At 39.1% G+C, this 20370-nt stretch overlaps 1 protein-coding gene across 2 annotated transcripts in view; it reads right to left on the reverse strand.

Moving 5' to 3' along the window:
• Positions 1 to 331: 331 nt before the first annotated feature.
• Positions 332 to 20370, reverse strand: part of cacna1ea (calcium voltage-gated channel subunit alpha1 Ea) — an 88762-nt gene continuing 68723 nt past the window's right edge. Inside the window, exons 29-47 of one of the 2 annotated variants that reach the window (XM_088004984.1) lie at positions 20037 to 20174; positions 18567 to 18768; positions 18311 to 18475; positions 16582 to 16692; positions 16411 to 16491; positions 16131 to 16316; positions 15903 to 15994; positions 14429 to 14603; positions 14218 to 14345; positions 10374 to 10470; positions 8702 to 8807; positions 8502 to 8609; positions 8251 to 8351; positions 6760 to 6866; positions 6466 to 6649; positions 5913 to 6041; positions 5519 to 5666; positions 4894 to 5075; positions 332 to 3997 (exon numbers count right to left, since the gene is read on the reverse strand). In XM_088004984.1, coding sequence (XP_087861110.1) covers positions 3440 to 3997; positions 4894 to 5075; positions 5519 to 5666; positions 5913 to 6041; positions 6466 to 6649; positions 6760 to 6866; positions 8251 to 8351; positions 8502 to 8609; positions 8702 to 8807; positions 10374 to 10470; positions 14218 to 14345; positions 14429 to 14603; positions 15903 to 15994; positions 16131 to 16316; positions 16411 to 16491; positions 16582 to 16692; positions 18311 to 18475; positions 18567 to 18768; positions 20037 to 20174 — 2998 coding nt within the window. In that variant the 3' untranslated portion in view covers positions 332 to 3439. Of the gene's footprint in view, positions 3998 to 4893; positions 5076 to 5518; positions 5667 to 5912; positions 6042 to 6465; positions 6650 to 6759; positions 6867 to 8250; positions 8352 to 8501; positions 8610 to 8701; positions 8808 to 10373; positions 10471 to 11224; positions 11322 to 14217; positions 14346 to 14428; positions 14604 to 15902; positions 15995 to 16130; positions 16317 to 16410; positions 16492 to 16581; positions 16693 to 18310; positions 18476 to 18566; positions 18769 to 20036; positions 20175 to 20370 lie in introns of both variants that reach the window. The other variant, XM_088004985.1, reaches the window with a different exon arrangement.

Below are 20370 nucleotides of genomic sequence, written 5' to 3' on the forward strand. Positions count from 1 at the left end.
CCAGCACTAAAACACAGCTGGTGTTAGCAATTAGCATTGCTTAGGTCACAAAAAATTCAGTATACGTCAATCTATTTTTGGATGTATTGAACTATTTTAGTACATAAAGGTTTTTCAGCCTGAAAAACGTTTGCCTATATATATATATACGACCAAAGGCTAGAATCCACAAATAAAATAATAATTTGTTTACTTTGAGTTTGTAAAATTGTTTCACAGGTTCATTGCTTTATATCTGCATATGTACTACAAAAACTTTTGCAAACATGCAAAAATTGTTGAAGATGTTTCTAATTAAGTTAGCTCACATTTATGACACAAATTAGACAAATTTTGCTCTACTTTTTTATTTATTTTTTTATTTTGTAAGGGTCAATGCAAGATCTTACTAAATTTGCATCCTAAAAGTCGTCACCATGATCTTCATTACAGAAACACGTCAGCAGACCGGTGTGTTAACAAATCATACTAATTTAATTTAACTTGGCACAGAAAAGACAGGGCATCTTTTAAATGTGTTTGTAAACAGTCATAAACAAGCATGATAATTACAGTAGAAATCAAAAGGTACTATAAATGACAGATGGATTTTGTACATATTTACCAGAGGGCTTGTCTATCTAAATAATCCAGCCTTGACAGGAAGCTTTCCCAGGCACAGATTAGGCTGTCTGTACAGACCGACGTTCAAGTTAAGTCCTAAGTTGAGCTGTACATGTGTAGGACATTTCTACGCGATGTATATACTACAGAGTTCGTAACCCAACCGGTTTACAGTAAAACACACTTCAGTGACTTTTCTGCTAAAACTGTTTTGTTGGTTGTTGTGTTTTTTTTTCAGAGAGCTCCTGGGTCTCAATATGTCCTGGGTTCACATTTCAAACTCGTTATATTTTAACAACACAACAGCACATGATATAAATATTCACCTTAATCAGAGGGAACGACGAACCTTTTGAAGTTTTGTGATGCTCAAAGTATGTGGAGAGTGATTGCTGAGAATGAGAAACAAATACACTTTATTGCTGAAAGTATTGGGTCACCCAGCCCAGTCGGTGAGCTCTGATGTTTCAGTCGACTCGTTGCTCATAGGAGTGTTAAACCCAGCATCAAGGCATTGAGACTGCTTCTGCAAACAACTGGGAAATTCACAAGAGTGATGTGACTCCAAACAACTGCAACTCAGGCACAAAGTTTGGGTCATCCTCCTAATACCATTTAAATTAATCTTTAATACTTCACCCAAACGAGACACGTTGGGCAGTTTCAGACGGCCAACTTCATAGGAATAGTTTGGAAATGGCAAGATGATTGTTGGGATTCACAAAGCAAGGTATGGAAATACTTAAATTGTGACATAATGGTAAAGCAGATGAGAAAGTAAGAGGGAGGGAGGTGAAAATAAATAGCTTCTTTCTTAGGAAATTTACAAACAAGAAACAAACCAGCCTGGTATCAGTTACAGAGGACCTGACTCAGAATGAGAAAAAACAAGAACTATCTATGGTGGGGTGTTTGGTTACTGGAAAGCAAGACAGATGAGTTAATGAGCAGACGAGCTATGGACAGCAGAGAGCCGAGGCACTGAGGGATGGTGCTGGATAAATAGACAGTGAACGCTAATAGAAGGCAAACCAAGGAATAGACAGAAATTCAAAGTACTACAGCCGTACGCAGAGAATCAGGGAAACCAACAACATAAAAACAAGCGAAATATGCAGAACAGAAAGCATGAAGAATCTGAAAGCTAAAGAATCACAATAAACCCACAAAACCAGCGCAAACCAAAAACAAATTGTGACATCGGTGAATGAGTGTGGTGTGGAAAAATTGGTTACTTCCACCAACATCCAACTTCATAAATAAAACGCCTGCTGTATGAATTAGAGCAAAGAGCATGAGCCAGGCCTTCTCCTCCAACATCAGTGTCTGATCTCACTGATGCTGATTTAAAAAATCCTGTAAACACACCCCTAAACTTTGAGGAAGGCTTTCCCAGAAAAGTTCAAGCTCTTCCAGCTACAGAGAAAGGGTCAATATCATAACAATTGCTGTGACATAAGCGAGATGTCTCTCAAGTTCATATTTTTAGGTGACAAGTGACTAAATACCTTAGGCAATATAGTGTACTTCTTTACATATTTGTTTTCTAATATTGTTTTCTGTAAAAACCTCTTGAACACCAAAAATAATCAGGCAGCTTCAAGACATGATCATGCATGTGGAAAATACTAAAGCTCTCAAGCACAGAAAATACAATAACAATGTTTCTACAGACGAAACATGATGGGAACAATAAGTGGGCTAGAAATAAACAACACCGCGGCTGTGAACTCTGCTCAAGCGTCCATGTATGGCAGTATGACAATAATTTGTCACAAATTTCATCATCAAAGGAAAGAAGGCAACACATCTCCAGCTCTGTGTACAAAACAAATGGCTTAAATTAGCTCTCTGCCACGCCATCAAGAGTGGCGGTCCAGCACAGAGGCGCGGAGGTTGGACAAACATTTGGCTTGCTTCACGTGGCAGCATCACTGGGACATGGCGGCTTCGCCGGTCGTTGTAGACGGCGAGCAAAGCAGATGAAATGAAATTTTCAGCCGTCTCGATGACTCTGTCTTGTTGAAACTTAATTAAACATTTCAGTTGTCAGCTTTTCCTTGACTTCACGCCGGGTCCATATAGTACACGTTGGATTGTGCCCAGATCCTGAGACAAAACATCTCTCATCAGTTTTACAAGCTTATACATTGTTTTCACATTTTAACAGAAAGATAGAGCTGCGTAATGCCCACAAGTCATGTAGAAACTCTTACTGTAAACAGGGAAAAATAGGACTGGCTGCTCGACCACTGAATTTTCTCCTCCCACAACTATGCACTGTAAAGACTTAACAGCAACCCACCAAATAAACCTGAACATAAAACTAAAATACATTCATCTTATTACATGTGTATATGCTACCTCTATTTTTCACTTCCACAAAATGCACTTAATCAGATTTTTTTGGAGACATTTGGACATGTTGGACAGACTTCTCACCGTATTTTTGTTCTTTAACAAAACGCTTGTTTGGGAAGGAGCTGCAACACATGGATTTGGGCGCATTGGGCTACTTGTGTTTGGGTCTCCCTCTGCTTTTCGCCTTTTTTTTTTTGTCACATTCTTTATTAAGAGCACACACATGGAAACAGACATTCAGGTCCACACGTCTAGATTCCCTTCGGCTACTACAGACACGCACGGACATGTGAAGACGGACACAGGCGTCCAGATGAACAGCGGTGTTGCTCAGTCCTGGCTGTAATGCTACGGTGCTGAGAACGTGAGGTTCTCTGAGCCACAGAGGAGATAAACCCGGTCCCTCCGGTGCTGTGCAGCCGCCCCGGCGTGCCCCAAAGCACTGTGCATCGTTTACATCTTTGTCTCTTGAGTTTTAGCAGCGGTCGTCCTCATCTGTGTCACTTAGCAGCTCGCTGTTGTCAGTCGGGCTCCCCTGGACCAAGTGCTTCCGGACATGACCATTGGGAACCTGCCAGGAGTGTCTGAGCTGAGGGGCGGAGCTTATGGCGTTGGCCCGTCCCAGACTGGTGGCCATGGCAAACTCAAAGGTCAGTGTTTCCTGCCTGTCACCTGAATCATCACCGCTGAAGTCCTCATGGAACGGGAGATAGGGCTCTGATATGTAGCGGTGAGGCGACGGGTGGCTTGGTCCTGAAATCTGACCTCCAGATGAACAGTGACCCGCCGACAGGGGTCTGCTCTCCTTCTCAGCCCGCCATGAGGTCTCTGTGGAGCCACCGGCGGCGTCCTGAGGCTGGTACTGCCCTTCAGAGGAGAAGGGAGCAGCAGTGGGAGAGGTTGATGGTTTGCAGACGAGAGGAGAGTATGAGATATAAGGCCGCGGACGAGAAGGCGTCTGAGGCAGCTGGCGGCGGTTACGAGGGGTACTGGACTCTGAGGCCGAGTTTGCTGGGCTTCCTGTCGCTATTTCCTGTAAGAGACATACGAGAGAAGTGGCAGAGAGAGTGCATTCGGCCCTTTTTAGTCTGCTTCAATCAAACTCTAGGTTAATTGCCTATAAAGTTTGATTTAGTGTGAATGTGAAATTAGACTCTGATGAGGATCAGAGAAACCAACTTTGGTCCTTCTAAAAACCTAGTACTTTATTCAGTTTGGTTGAAGTGAACTCTGCGTTTGTGAATGTCAAGCGGACCAGAGACTGCTCCTATAGCGCAGGGCATTCTGGGTAAATACAACTGAAATTCACCTGTGTCTAGCGATACTAGGAAAAATGGGTTGTGGTATCTTGCCAAAAACAAAAGAGAAATCGTACAATCGCTAAAATCTCACACCACTTCATTTTTGTTCACACTTTGTGAAGAAGAAGGAAGTTGTGCTTCAGAGGTTTTTCTGCTGCTTTCTTCTTGGTGTAGCGCCACCACAGGTCAAGTGGGGGGGGGGAGTTTTTCAAAGGTTTGGTTTGTTTTCTGTTCAGTGAGAAAAATAAAACATATCAGCAGGAAATGTAACAAATGTTGCAATTTTGGTCCTCAATCAAAAAAAGTATTTATTATTTTTTTATATGATATTGAGAATTGTTAACAGATAAAAATATTTCTAAATGTCCTGAACAACTGTCACAAATAAAACTGCTGCACCTCACAATACCACAACTGCAAAATAAGACTTATTATACAAAAACCTGATGACCACTTATGTCCATTGCATTATAAAAGGACTGTATTGTCCTCCAAATTCTTGCAAAATTAACAATAAATTACCTCTCTAATATATATATATATATATATATAAAAATCCAAAATAAACTAAGATATGCAAAGATCTCCTTTCTGGGAGGCATCTTCATCATGTGCTCTGGACTCCCACCTGTTTCTGGACGCTGTGCACGCGTCCTTCACTCGGTGAGCGGGACTGCCTCCTCTCGCAGGACGGCTCCCTGCTTCGCTCCTCAGAGTTACAGCGGGACACATCAGGAGACAGCAGGTGGCGCCGCTCTTTTGATCTCCCTCTCTCGTGACTGCTTGTTTCTCTGGGGCTGATTTTGGGACCTGGAAGTGATAGTTCACATTTCACTCAAAATAAATATTTGTACCTTTGAACAGTCATTAATTCAATGTGACTTTCAGCCTCCAGTAATTAACAACACGTTCTTCCTTTCAGGTAAATTTCCAAACGCATAAAAGCGCTGATGTCTATTTATTTATGCATTTTTAACAATACAAATTAGATTTTTTTTAATATAATGAAAATAATAAACTGAACTTAAAATAATCAATGATCTGGAAGCTAAATCTAATACTTAACATGCATAAACTTTCAATGTTGTGCTTAAAGCTTATGAAACGTAAAAACTATGGTACCAGAGAAAAAATTGACTGAATGTTTTTTGCCAAGGTCATTTCCTTTTTTGTCTGATGTAATTCTTCTGAACAAAAACATCAGAAACATAACATAACATAACATTTTATCTTTGAGAAAAGGTTGAAGTGACCTCTGTAGCTCCTTTGACGAGCTCTGAATGTGCCATCAGGGCTGATTTTCTCCAGAGAGTGTTGCTCCTGCCACAGGCCGTTCACACACTGATCTCCGATGGTGGAGAAGGAGCGCTTCATCAGCCTCCCGTCTTCTGACACCGCAGCCTTCATGCATGTGAAACGACCCAAAGACAGACAAGTAGCCGACAGCAACACCAAACAGTGATATTTTCTTTCTTGTTTCGAAAGTCGCTTCGATTTTGCAGTCAATTATTTCTCGTCAGTGCGGCGGGGCAGTAAATATGAAGGCACTAAATGCAGCTGGGGATTTTATTTGGCCACTGATTTTCACAGCACATATTCGGTCTGCAGTGGATTTAGGACTGAGTGCAGGTGATTACTTTTCATTACCTGTGGATCAACAGCCAGCCTGGGCATGGAGGATGCTCTGATAGATGCAGTGCGCTGCGGTGATTTAATAACCGTTTGGTCCTGCCTGGCCTGCTGCATCAGATGGCTGTACTCCACTACCTCCGGCACCTACACAAACAACACAAAATAGAGTATTTCTTCAGAGGAGTTGCGGAAGCAGCAAAAAAAAAAAAAAAAAATCCCAGCCTCTTTGAGTCTAACCTAATATACGCCGCCGTACAGCAGTGTCCATAAATCTTTATATTGTATTTTGTCACATTACAATCATGTGTTATAGTAGCATATTACAGGTTAGATCAACACAAAGCAGTATTGTGAAGTGGAAAGAAGAGGATACATTTTTACAAATAAATATAAAAAAATGTAGCGTTAGTATTTTGCCCTCTTTGATCTTCATTTAAATAAAATCACTTTCAGCCAGGGATACGTTAGCAAAGAATGAAGACGAGTTAGGCTAGAAAACTGTGAACATGTAAAGGTTCAACCTCAACTTTAAGGGACTGTCTCAGCTGAGGCACATCTGAACACCTACCAGTGTATGCAAATGATGATGATGATGGCGGTGGTGGTGGTGATGTGGATGGGGGTACAGGCGGTATGGTGAATGATAGTCTTCATCCTCTTCCTCCACCTTCTCCTCTCTGGAGCGAGGCCGCGGCTGCAGGAACATCTCTTGTGGAGAAATGGGGCTGAGTGCCACAAACCCTCCTCTGGTGCTGATGAGGGTTAAAAAAAATAAAAAATAAAAATAACAGAGCAGAGGAGCTACCAGAGAACGATACAGGACACATAAAAGATGCTACAGGAATGAAAGCTGAATATTTACAGAGCAGATCCGGCACTGTGTCGGAGAAATGACAGGGACTTGGCATTGCATAGGATTTCTTGAGGAAGAGAGGAAGCATCCATACGCTGAAACATGGGGGCGTGTTTCTAAGAAGAGACAGAAGTACAAGTGGGAAATTAAAATACCTACACCAATGGCAAGATGTAATAAGCAAGCTCATGTCCTTGCTTCATTGATTTGAACTGTGTTTCTTCATTACCGACTAACCTTCCACTCAAAGCTGGGGGGAATTAAAAACATCCACAGCAGAGAGATTCCTTTTATTGCTCATTTAACAAACGGTGTATATTGTGTGTAATACTAGGGGTTTGGACAGAGCATCAATTATTATTAATTTTCTGTTCTGCTGTAAACTGTGTAGAGTTGCAGCTTCAGTTTCCTCATTTGACCTGATTGGTTCATTCATGTTTGCTTCTCTGTAAACTCCCCCACCCTCCCTGGTAACCTTGTGCTTAATGTAACATGGCCAATAAAAATTGAGGCTATGGATGAATCAGTGCAGAAAATTACACCAACATCACATTTTATTAGTCTGTGAATTTTGATGTTTTTGCCATTTTTCTGGCTTCTATCTCGACTATTACTCTTGATAAGAAAAAAAAATATTTGTTTTGTCCTTAACATATTTACAAACATTTTTATTTTAACTTAATTCAGGACAGCCTATAATCTAATTGTTTGTTCTTATTCTCTTTGCCTTTTGATTCTTCACCGTCAGCTTTGAGATGTTTAAAGAGTTTCCTGCATGTACAGCCTGATAACAGGCCACCAAACAGCATCTCGTGAGATCAGGATCACTACAGAACTCTACATTTCTTAATGTAAAGGTCCAGTTTAGCTTTAGTTTTATTGTCTATGCAGTTTTATTTTCCTTAACCAGCCCCTGATATATTCTGTGATGAAGTTCTGTAAGGCATTCCCAAGCCATGACACTTCCACCTCCATGCCTCACAGTGAGTATGAGTTTTTTCCCTTAGTGTTCTGTATTTGGCTTTATTCTAACTCTAATTATTATTTATTATTTAGACTCTTGCAGGGTGCTGTTAGGGTGAAATTCCACTGAACTGAGTAGGAGAGAAAACCTCCTGTTTCAGCCTCAGAATGTTAGGATATTTTAAGCATGTGCACCTGATGTAGTAAAATTAACAGGAAATCTTGACTAAATTCTGTACGACAGGGTTTTTCACCAGCATTTGGGTCTTTTTTTGTTCATCTTTCTCATGACAAGGTCTGATTTGTGAATCCATGCACTCATTATTCACTTTAACATTTAAAATGTTTTTTTTTTCCCCATCAGCTGTGTCCACATTACAATATAAGATTTACCCAAGATATTTTTTACAAATGTATAGCTTGTCGAACCTAGCATCTGCAGGAAGTGGACATCAATCATAACATCGGAAAATATAAACACAAATTCACAGAGATGTTCAAACCAAACCTTAGAACAAGATAAAAAAAAACAAATACTTGTTCCTCCAGTTGCTGGCGCAGCTTCTTGGCTTTGCTCTGCTTGTAATAATCCATGATCATCATGGCAGCATATATCTTTCCTATAGTCATGTCACTGGCTGTGAAAGAGGAAACAGAAACAGTCACACAATAACAATTAGCCATTCAGACAAATGTATTTAGAAGCATGTTTATTTATCCATGAAACAAAAATAAGCTGATGTCTTCTTGACATACAGCTAAGTAGAGGTTACTGTGAGGATTTTTACCTTTGTGAATTGGAACCAGCAGGTCCAGCGACTTCTGGGAGAGGTGAGGCCAGATAACTCCAATTTCCTTCTGCAGATCCAAATCCATTTGATTTCGATCTTCTCCTCCTGACAATGAAAAGGCAGAAACAAAAGCTTAGAGATAAACTCAAGATTTTAAGCTTTATGTGATATTACACAGGTGTAAGATTATGACCAACCTCTTGCTATTTTGACCTCGAGCGCAGTGCGAATAAGAGCCATGAGAGTGGATGTGAAGTGGACCGTCATGTCATCGTCCACAGGCATGTTCATCAGGACAAGTCTCTGATGGAAACAGAGAGTTTACTCAGTACGTCAATATGGAACAACACACCGCACGGTGTACGATAAATGCAGATTTATTGGTATTTTCTAAAGCTTGCTCTCCTTTATGTAACAAAATGTTCACTTCTTTACAAAGAGAACAATGACTTTTATTTCCCTGTGTAGGAGAAAAATCAAAAAATCAAAAAAATTTTTACAGGAAAGAAAGTTTTAAGTGTGCATGCACTCTCATATATAAATACATGCCTTAGGAAATTGGTTGGTGGTAAGAGATTGATAGATTTTATCCCTGACTAGTCTTGATTAGGTAGAAGATAAAAATGCGATCACTTGACTCCACATCCCTGATCTCTAAAACAACAACACTTTCCAGTGTGGAAGTAATTACTGCAATAAGAAGAGTATATAAGTTATTTCTAGTATCAGTTAAGTGTCTAAATATAAAGCTTTAAACAACTGTTATTTATTTTTAGATGATTTAGATAAAAAAAAAAGTAATTTTTTGTGCACTCCCACATTTTGTAGTGCAAAATAAATAAATAAATAAATAAATAAAAAAGTGAGCTATAATCTGTCTTGTGAAAAAGCAAAAGCTGTGATGCATAAACACCTCAGTATTTGTATATTTTTATTAAGATATAAACTATATAAAACATTAACACTTTCAAAGTAGAAATGTTTTCTTAGAATCACTGACTGGAGCTTTGCAGAACTGGTGAATGAAAATCAACCATCAGTCAAATTATGATTTTAAGGCAGCCAGTGTAAAAGGTCTAAGTGGTCAAATATTTAACATTTAACAAAACTGTCTATTTTCTTAAGATCAATTTGTGAGAAGCATGGTGAGTAATTTGAATTAAATAGCTAAAATTCAATTTTGGTGATTACTAGTTTATAGGGCCAGAAAAAGCTAATTGAATAAAACACATGTTGCTGATAATTTATGATTTTATGCTACATCAAACAAAACATTGCTCTTAGAAAGCTACATTATGTTACAAAAAGTATCAAGACAATTTAGAGATAATTTCCTTTTTTCTCTTGTAATTCGTAAAACAAAAATCTAGCTTGTTGCAAGCTTTATTCCATAAAAGAGATAAATCTGCAATTGAGCGTGCACATATATAATCCACACTGGAACACATTGGAACAACAAACAAACCGATGCAACACACGTCCGTTGCCGCATGCACATGCAGACTTGGCAACGCAGGGGGCTGAGGAGTATGCAGGAAAGGCGAGAGGACAGCTGACGATGGCATCAGGCATGTAGATGTTTAACAACTTTTCTCTTCCATGACCTCAAACTGCCTCAGAGCTAACATGGATAGTCTCTCGTCAGATACCAGCAAACAGAAATGATGTCTTATTTCTCTGCCAAGATGCAAAGCAAACAGGCAAATTATCGCTGATGGACAAATACTTTGACAAGCGAATCTTTGTATTACAATTCACACAAAAGATGCTTTACTTTTCTGATGTCTGACACACAAAATGAAGATTCACTGCGCTTATTTCTGGTGACTGAAATACATGGCAGCACCCTTTCTCTCATGTTTGATCTACCTTATAAGCCACCTTGGAGGGGCATTTCTTGCCCAGGCCTAGAGGTGGCGACATGTTGGTCAACATCTCATACATGTCAGTGTAATGGATACGACCACTGGGGGCGCCAGGTAGCCATGAGGATGTAGATGAGGAAGAAAGGGTTAAAAAAAAAAACAGAGGGTGGGAGAGGAAGAGGAGGGAGAAGGGACAGGGATGGTGTTGGAGGGGAAATTTAATAAAAGGGTGGAGCAATCAGAGGAGTGCATTCCCAAAGGATGGTGGAGGAAAGTAGCACAGGAGAGGGTGAAGGGTGGCAAGAGAGGAAGAGGAATGGAGGATATAAAAGAGAAAAATTATTTTAAGGCATCACAAAACACAGAGAGAGCAAAGTAGGATAAATAAACCGGAGTGCATTTTTTCTATGCCAATCACACAGCATAGAAACATAGGAAAGGAGGAGTCCTTCAACAGGATCAGCAAAGAAATGACAGCCTCTCTGGATCTGGTCCCAAAAAAAATTACATACTTACCTTCTGTAGCATATGTGGCATTTGGCCGACACATAAACCCCAGATCCAAAAGGTAGAGAGAGACAAAACTCCCTCAGCTTGGATCAAAAGCCAACTTTGGGCGTCTAGTCAAACTAAGACTGTTCCCACTGTGATTCCAAGCAAATGAGGGACATTTTGTGCCTTAGTACCCTGACATTGAAGCACTGTCATTCTTTATCCTGAGTAACACATCCCTGAAGATTGAGCAGGGGGGGTGATAATCAGTGAAGGGATGTGAAGAAAGGAAAAGGAGGAAGTGAGGAAGGATTCCACGTAAAAGAGGCCAAAGGGACGCTTGCTGACATGGGGGAACCAAACCTTGCAAGCCACCCTGTGGGGGCAGTTCTTTCCAAAGCCCAGAGGAGGTGAGATAGTGCGTACAACTTTGTACATCTCCTTATAATGGATCCTACCGCTGGAGAGAGCACACATGTCATTATAGAGAACACAACAAGGATGGAAAAGGCTCTGTTCTTTAAGTTTAAACATAACCTGGATAACAAAAACAAAACAAAAAAAAAACATTCACTTTAATTTCTGATTCATATCATTTTACTAAGAGGGAATTTTGGTAGCTGCATAGTTACTTTGATTTAGAGCAATTATCATATTTCACACTCAGAAAATATAGAAAACATAAATAAAGAACAAACTGCTTTTCCATTTTTTTCAAAGCAAATATTTTAAGCTATGATAATAACACTATTTTGACAGAACATGAGCTTTTAGAGATTGGCCTGGTATAGCAGAAAGAGCATTAAATTATGTGGAAGGTGATGCCATGTGTAACTGTCAGAATATATTCTTGAGATATGACAACACAGTAAGTGAGGAATAGAGCACTTTTCCTTCCCCCAAAGTTCTTCCACACAAGGAAACATGGGTGAGATTTGTGAAAGCAAACATGTGGATTATGAAATGATTCAAATTATGAATTTAAGAAGAGGAAAAACCACGGCCAAGCAACAAGGGCACACAGATCGTGCCACTGCTCCGACAGACTGCTCTACTGGAGTCAGCAGCCAGACCATCTGGACCAGTGAGGGTGTCAATTTATGAAAAAATAAACTTTCTCTGCTCGGAAAATGTACTGTTTCGTTAAATTAAACCAACTAGCACTCTACCCAAATGTTCCTCCTTTATGCTCACCCATAAAATTAAGCTGCAGCAGCGACTTGTTTTCTCTCAGTGACTGAGCCAAATGAGCAACAGACTGTGTGGCAGCATTGTGACTTCCCTTCCAACAACATAACATTAACTTGAAGGGAATTTTAGGGACCATCTGGTGTGTAATTGTGAGTAAACTAACTTTACATGGAAATACAGTACAAAGCAATATTTACTTACTGACACAGTGCACGTGTAATGTCACAGGCGATTAATTTACCACTACAGTGAATTATAAGGCAGACTAGGTCAGAGAAGGCTTTAAATTCCTGGGCGGGGTGCCAGTATGTTAGGTCTCTAAGGTAATGCTCCTCAGGTAAGTTTTTCCTGCCTTTGTCTTGGTTTGCAACAATAAAACATCGTCACATTCTGGTAACTTTTCTTTGCATGTTGAGCTGCTACGCCCGGTGTTATTTTCTTTAATGCTTTTTGACATATTTCTCGTCTTGGAACATTGAAGGGGTGTAACTTTTCTTTACGAGCAGATCTCAGCTCTTTGGAGATCAGCCAGTGTGATGACCAGAAGATAAGAGAACCTGACTCAATACTATAATGTCTTGACAGTTCCCTCCAGTCCTTTTTAAAAGTAAGATCTTTGGCTAAATAGTCATTTAAAGAACTTCAGTGTAATGCACACTAATGCGTTTAGTTGTGAAAGAACAGCTTCACACATCCTGAGACGACAAACAGCTGATCCTGCTGTCGAGGATGTACACTGTCTTCAGGACAACAAATAAAGAAAACAAGAGAGATTGTATAAACCTTCACTGCTCTACTGCACCATTACGGCAGATTATTTCACCTTTAATTTGGGAAAATGTCTTGAATAATCTGCCAGTGGAACTAAAACGTTTTCTTTGATATTAAGGAATTATTTACATAAAACAAGCTGCTGTATTTTGTAAGTTCATTTTGTCTTATTTCAAGTGTAACGAGATATTTGCACTGAAAACTCGACCAGAAATACTTTGTAAGTTTTTGAGTTTTCGCTGTGGACTTTGCTCATATTCCAGCATGTTGCTGAGCACAGCCCAATATTTGTTATCGATACTTCTGACTTTCAGTGGGAACAATTCAAACATTTTGATGACTCATTCAGGGGCATTTTGTATCCAATTAAATTATTTCTTGCAAATAAAATATGAGCAAAGCTGATTAGGAGTAGAACTGGAGATATTGAGAAAGACTCAGTTTGTAGGAGAAGAGAGGTTTCTGTAACTTCTGCTCTTTCAGGAAATGTGGAAATAAAGTAGTAGTCATGTAGTACGCCCCTGTGACTATCAACGCACTGCTTACGGAGTTAAGTTTTACAGGAATGAATAAAATGTTTTTGAATAACTTCAGCGTTTCTCTAACACATGAGAATGACTCCAGGATTCTTAAGTGCAATCCTTTTTGTGAAATCTACTTATTTTTGATTAGGACATTTGATTAATTTCTTAGCGGTTATATCATCTTGTTCAAATAACCTCTAGAAATATTAGAAAATGTATTTCAAAAACTCAAAATAGCTTCTTTTTTTTCTAGCACTTTTTCCGTTTAGAAAAACGAGGAGAGTTTAGAAAGAATAAGAACGTTTCATCCTCATTAAATTGAAACTGCTATAGTTGGTTGTCTTGCTTGAAGTTTCCAAAATCCACTTCCAGGGATTTGGTTGTTGTTCGTTTGCTCTTTCTGTCTTTGCCACAAAGCAGATTGGTCAGAGCTTTTCCACCATATTGGTTTGTTTTTCTGTGGCCATCGTTTACACTGTTGATTAGAGAGTTTTGGGAAGCAAGTGTTTGTTTCAGAACAACTTGTGAGCAGTAAATATGATTTATCCATGCTTCATACACAGCACTGTAAATTACAAGTTGACACCAATAATGTAATTCCTTTTTAACATTTGGAGAGGCTGAAAAAGTTATAGATAAACTGTCTACTCTAAGTTATCGCTACTAAAAATGGTAAATGGTCTACCACACAAACAATTTTTCCACTTGAAGTTTTGTACTCCTGAATTTAGATGTAAATAACATTAAAATCTGATTACTTGTATCAGATGGGAGATGAGGAATTTCCTTTAGACCATAAGTATATTTAATTCACATTTTTTAGAGGGTCTGCACAAACTGGGATCAAACAGGTAAATAGTGCAAACTGACCTGGCCGCTCGATCGTATTCCCCCCAGATTCGGACAAACTCGTCCAGGTGGTGTGGACCCAGGATGGACGAGTCTCTCGTGAGATACTCAAAGTTATCCATGATCACAGCCACAAACAAGTTCAGCATCTAGATGGAACAGGAGAAGATTAGAAACTCAAAAGTTTTCTGGCTGCCTCCACCCAAAACAACATACAAACATCTCGACTTACCAAAAAAGAGCTGAAAAAGATGAAGGAGACAAAGTAGAAGTAGGCAAAGTCTGAGCCGCAGCCCTCCTTCTGGTCCGTCGTCAGGGCTGCAGGGGGAAGCGAGGGGTCCGTTTCACACTGCTTCCCCCCCAGACACGACAGCATGATCTCCTGCCACGACTCCCCCGTTGCACTCCTGGTTACACAAAATCACAAAATACGAGGAGCCGTTTAGGTCCCACTGTGTAAATCACAGATTGATCAACGTTATTGCGTCTGCCATCTGGAAAGTTCAACCCAAACATCAAGGACGATCCACATTATAGCTATGATTCTAAATGTCAGGCTTGCAGTAGGTTTTAAAGTGGTGCTTTAATGTTTAGATTTTTCTTTTTTTTTTACATTTTGTGAAAATTTGCCTATAAAATGATGACATAGGAGCCGAGCACAACGGTATCTTCGGCATCATGTTTCGGAGTTATTCTGGTCAATATGATTCTCACATCAAAGCTGTGAATCGATCTGATGTGTTCACACATTTTCTCTCCTTGGTCGTCACTGGAAATGCTGCTGTGATGCTTGGAGCATTGCATTTCACAGAGGGTGAATTATCAAGAATAAAAAGTTTAATGGATATTTTTATGACCACAGAACAATTGACAAACTTAGAGCTACAATTATTCAAATAACATTTGTATTGTCATGTTTGATGAGCATTACATTTTTTTATTTTATTTTGTATGAATCATACAAATGGATAAAAATGGACTTTGAGGTAAAGTTTTTGAAGTACAAGAAAACACCTGACTGAATTTCTTTTGCTCACCTTTTTTTTTTTTTACCAGAATGTCATCGCAATTTTATTTTTTATTCATCTATTTTAATTTTAATCTAATGTAATTCTATTTTGTTTTATTTTATACCTTAAATTTTCTGGCCATGATTAAGCCAAATCAGTACCATAGCTAATAATGGGTGCCTTTCTAACACCTGTTGGGTGGCATTATAAACATGATCGATACATCAGATTTCCTTACACTGTGGGTGGGAAAACCTTATTTTACATCACTGTGGATGTCAGAAATTGTGACATCCAACAGCGTCATAAATTATGACATCCATTATGACATCCTTGGTGAAATTGCATTTTCCCCCTCTTTTCTCCATGGTTGCTGTTGTTAATTATAAAGTAACGCTGATCAGCATCATTTAAATTAAGGCACTTTGCATTGACCAGTTATGGTTGAATGTGGGTCGGACCTGAGGCGGGCCCTTGTGTGCAAACATTGAGGCTCTGCTGTGACCTATAAAGGAATTACTTGCATGAATTCATAAATCTGGATTTCAGGTTTACACACACTTTTGACATAGACCCTACATAATGTTTTACAAATGAGAGCCCTGCTTTAATACAAATGCAACATAAGGGCTCAGAATAATGATTATTCAGATTAATTTCCCCCCAAAAAACTTTTATAAAATAAAAGTTTCGTACCTGAACAGCAGCATCAGGGCACCTAAGAAGGTTTTAAAGTTGTTGTGTTGGTTAATGTGAGTCTCTTCATTCAGTTTAATGTTCCCAAACACCTGGTTTAAACATAAACACACAAAAGACATAGAGATCATTGAAATTCAGGAGATGTTATATAAACTCTCCCATTTTACTTTAGCATGAAATTGTGATTCGTTGGCAGACATTCGATAAAGCCTGTTTACTTCTGACCTGCATGCCAATGATGGCGTAGATGAAGAAGAGCATTGCAATGAGCAGGCAGACATAAGGCAGCGCCTTGAAGGACTGAACAAAAGTCCAGAGGAGAATGCGGATGGTGTAACCCTGCCTCAGCAGCTTGATCAGACGAGCGGCTCGAAACAGCTTCAAGAAACTCATGTTGAACGTGTCAATCCTCTGGCAGCGGCGCAAAGGAAAGAGGAGACAACCTGTTATCAGCACAAACACGACATGTATCTGACTCTTAAACTACAAGGCATAATGAGGTCACCTGCAAGTCAACCACAATCTCAGTTATGCTGCCCAAGACGGTGATGAAGTCAAAAATGTTCCAAGTGTCTCGGAAGTAGTTCTTTCGAAACAGAAATCAAGGTGATGAGGCTTTTGCACAGAAAGCTTCATGAATTTTACGTCAGGCTACACTGTCGTTCTTTTCTCTCACCAGAAAACCAAAAGCCAGGATCTTCAGAACGCACTCGATCGAGAAGAGCACAGTAAAAGCTGTGTTTAGATGCTTCAGGAAGGCGTCGTATGCAGGCGGGGCAGAGTAATACTGCAAACACACAAGAAAAGACAGAGGTCTTAATCTATAATTCAAGTCTTACAACAACAAAGAAGACAAAGCTGGAGTATTCCCAAGCCAATTCACCGCAGGTCAACGTTCCCACTGATATCTGGGTGAACTCCAGCCATGCACCCTGCAGATCTACAGTTTGATGGAAGATTCCTCCAGACCCATAAATAGCGCCTATGTCTCTGCACCTCTCATCTGAGGCGCTATAAAAGGAGTCATTCCTCCGGGGGCCGGCAGCCACAGTTAATGAGGTCATGTTAAATAGCAGCGCCTGGACATTATAGATCAATATTTAATAGAGGCTGAGTCACGGAGCGTTTGTCTGTCTGTGTGTCTGAGGGGCTCAGGAAAAGGCCAGAGCAGGAAATAAATACTGATGAGGGAAGTGTGGGAGTAAACATCAGTCAGCCGGTCCAAATGCAATTATCGCAATGTGCTGAGGTGATACTCTGACACCAAAACATACAAGTTTGTCGATTTTCTGGAAACCTAAGTGCCAACCGTGGGAAGTTTATTGTAAGGAGTCGGGACAGAAAGAGAAAAGAATAAGACGTCCCTTCATGTACTGCCAAAGCTGTGTTCTGATTTAATTAAAAAAATGGAATAAAATAACTCTGTTCTTTGATTTCTTTCAAAGAAAGGCTTAAATGATGAAAGGATTTACAGAAATAAACAAATATCAAAGGGACCACTTTACAGCTCAAAACGAGATGAAGACAGAGCTCATTAACGCTTATCCTGCTTCAATCCACAAGTTGTATAGGAAATCTACCAAAAAACCCCAAAACCTTAATTCATATTACACAATTTAACCAGATTAAAAATGTTACAGGCCAAATCTGTTATCTAATTGCAGTGTAACCAAAAATTGCTTCACGTGTTAGTTCTCAGTTGATATCAATTGAATTTTAGTAATCATCTTGCATTGTAATCTATTTTATTCGGCTGAAAAAGGAAGAAGACATATTGTTGTTCAACATAAAGAGCAACATAAACATGTGTCATCCAATAGTTTTAACTGTTTTTCCAAGATGCAACGTGAAGTTACAAAGTGTGAGCCGTTGTAACAAAATACATTTGTTGGATGCTCTTCCAATATGAACAGATTTTAACTGATTACATCAAAAATCCATCTTGCACCATAAATGTAGAAGCTTCTTTGTTATTCCATAACATGATATTAAAACCACTTTATGACTCTGAACAATTGTTTTACTACCGTTTTGACTAAAGTTGTGCCAAATGCTGATGAGATCAATCATGTATTCTCCAAAAACACTTAAAGTTTAACCAGATTTTCTGTAGTAAATACATAATTTAAATAGTAAACAACTTGGGTCCCAGGACAGAGCCTTGTGAACACCACTAATTATTAAATATTAAAACATTACAAATATTTAAATAACTTTTTAGTCAACAATTTGTCACCGCAAAATGATTACCCGTAGTTGCTGCTTTATTTTCTCTATCTTTGGCACAGTTGGGGATTTTTCTCTGAATCTATACTGACACCCATCAATATCAGCATCCCCACAAGTAACTTTGACGACTGAGGCTTCATTTTAGAAAGGAATCGCTTGTTATTTTCTATGCTCACCTTCATCATCAGGACAATGGTGTTGAGAGCAATCATGGTCAAGACTGTATACTCAAATGATGGGGACACCACAAAATGCCACAGACGGTACTGGAACGTGTGCCGGTTCTGTGGCATGTATCGAGTCAGGGGCTTCGCGCTGATGGCAAAGTCAATGCATGCTCTCTGAAATCCAGGACAAAGAGAAGTGTTGACAGAGAGAGAAAAAAACCCCGTACCAGACCTGAAGTTAACATTTGCATGTCAGAAAGCTCACTTCATTTTTCTCGAGGCTGCACTCCTCCATCATCTTATCGCCCTGCTCTTGGAAGGTGATGATGATGAGAGCCACGAAGATGTTGACGAAGAAGAAGGGGAAGACAACAAAGTAGATGACGTAGAAGATTGACATTTCCATCCTGTTGCCGTGACTTGGACCCCTGTCTTCTTCTGTCACATCTACAGAGTGCTGCAGAACCCTGCAGAAAGAAGAAGAACCGCTTACGGTAACACTTTATTTGAAGGGGGGTGAATAAGACTGTCATGACACTGTCATAAACATGACATAACACCTGTCATGAACATGAATAAGTCTTCATGAATATTTATGACTGTTGTCATAAAGCGTCATTCGGTAAATTATGACACTTTTAATACAAAGTTGACATTATTCAAAATGTCTTTGTTATGACAACTTGACATTAACCAATAAATCATTATTGATATAAATTTGTTATAAAAGTATTACTGATTTCACTTTAAAAATTAGGTATCTTTATGTTATTAAAGGTAAAGTTTAAACAGTAATGATTTCCTGGTTAATGTCAAGTTGTCATAACAAAGACATTTTGAATAATGTCAACTTTGTATTAAAAGTGTCATAATTTACCGAATGACGCTTTATGACAACAGTCATAAATATTCATGAAGGCTTATTCATGTTCATGACAGGTGTTATGTCATGTTTATGAAAGTGTCATGTCAGTCTTATTCAACCCTCTTCAAATAAAGTGTTACCCCACTTACTATTAACCTTCAATAACAATAATGCAAAAAATAAAATAGTTTCAGGCTTAGAAACTTTTATTCAGAAGTATCTGTTCTCTGGGAAGCAGATCCGTTAGTTACCACGAATGAGGGATTTATTTTATTGTTAGGTTTTTTCCAATTAACTACAAATACACAATAGCGTCTTCTAATTTTAGTGTTTCCCAACCTTTGAAACGCCGATTGGATTTTTTTGTTGTTGTTTTCGTCTGATGGCTGCCAAAGAGTTTACCATTCTGGTAAACAAAGCTATTTCAGTTCTGCTCCCTTTCCCCACAAGCCATCTAAGCGAGCTGGGCTTTTCAAGCATGACAAGCTAAAGACGAAAATAGAGACTCGGAGCTGTTGAGGAAGATCTTGTGCAATGTTCTTCAACTCCTGCACAAATTTTCTCTTTATGTTGAATTAAACAGGCACAAGTTTCACACTGAGTAAACTGTAACCAGATTTTCCAATATATTTTTTATCTATTTGTGACATTTCTGTTCTAACTTGCTTCTAACTCGAAGCAAGTTAGAAACAAGTTTGAGAACGACTGCTCATATTTTCATAATCAAAGCCATGTTTAATTGTTAATAAAAACATGTCCCAGATTATTAAGGTTAAAACACATTGGCCTGCTTAGTAGAGAAAAGTGATGTGTGGGATTGCTCTTTGTGAATTTTCTCATGAATTGGCCAGAATCCAGTGGATCACTCACTGAGGCCAGCCCTCTCCGGTGGAAACAGTGAAGAGTGTGAGCAGAGCCCAGATGACATTGTCGTAATGAAACTCGTGCCTCTTCCAGTCTCTCTTTTTCACCTCTTTTTTATCCTTCCCATAGTCGATGTAGTAACCCCTAAAGATAGAGAACAAAATAGTTGAGCTTCTCATCGAAACTTGAGTAGAAATGTACTAAAATGTACAAAAAAAAGAGAGAGAGTAGGCACAGAGCCATAAACATCCAATGTTATTGAAAATCAGAAAATATAACGATAAAGAAATCGTAATTAGTAAATTGGAAATTTGGATGTAAAGAGGAAGAATCTAAACTA

Source organism: Poecilia mexicana, unplaced genomic scaffold (assembly GCF_051168715.1).
Source record: "Poecilia mexicana isolate PSO_F unplaced genomic scaffold, ASM5116871v1 scaffold_4, whole genome shotgun sequence".
Lineage (NCBI taxonomy): Eukaryota > Metazoa > Chordata > Actinopteri > Cyprinodontiformes > Poeciliidae > Poecilia > Poecilia mexicana.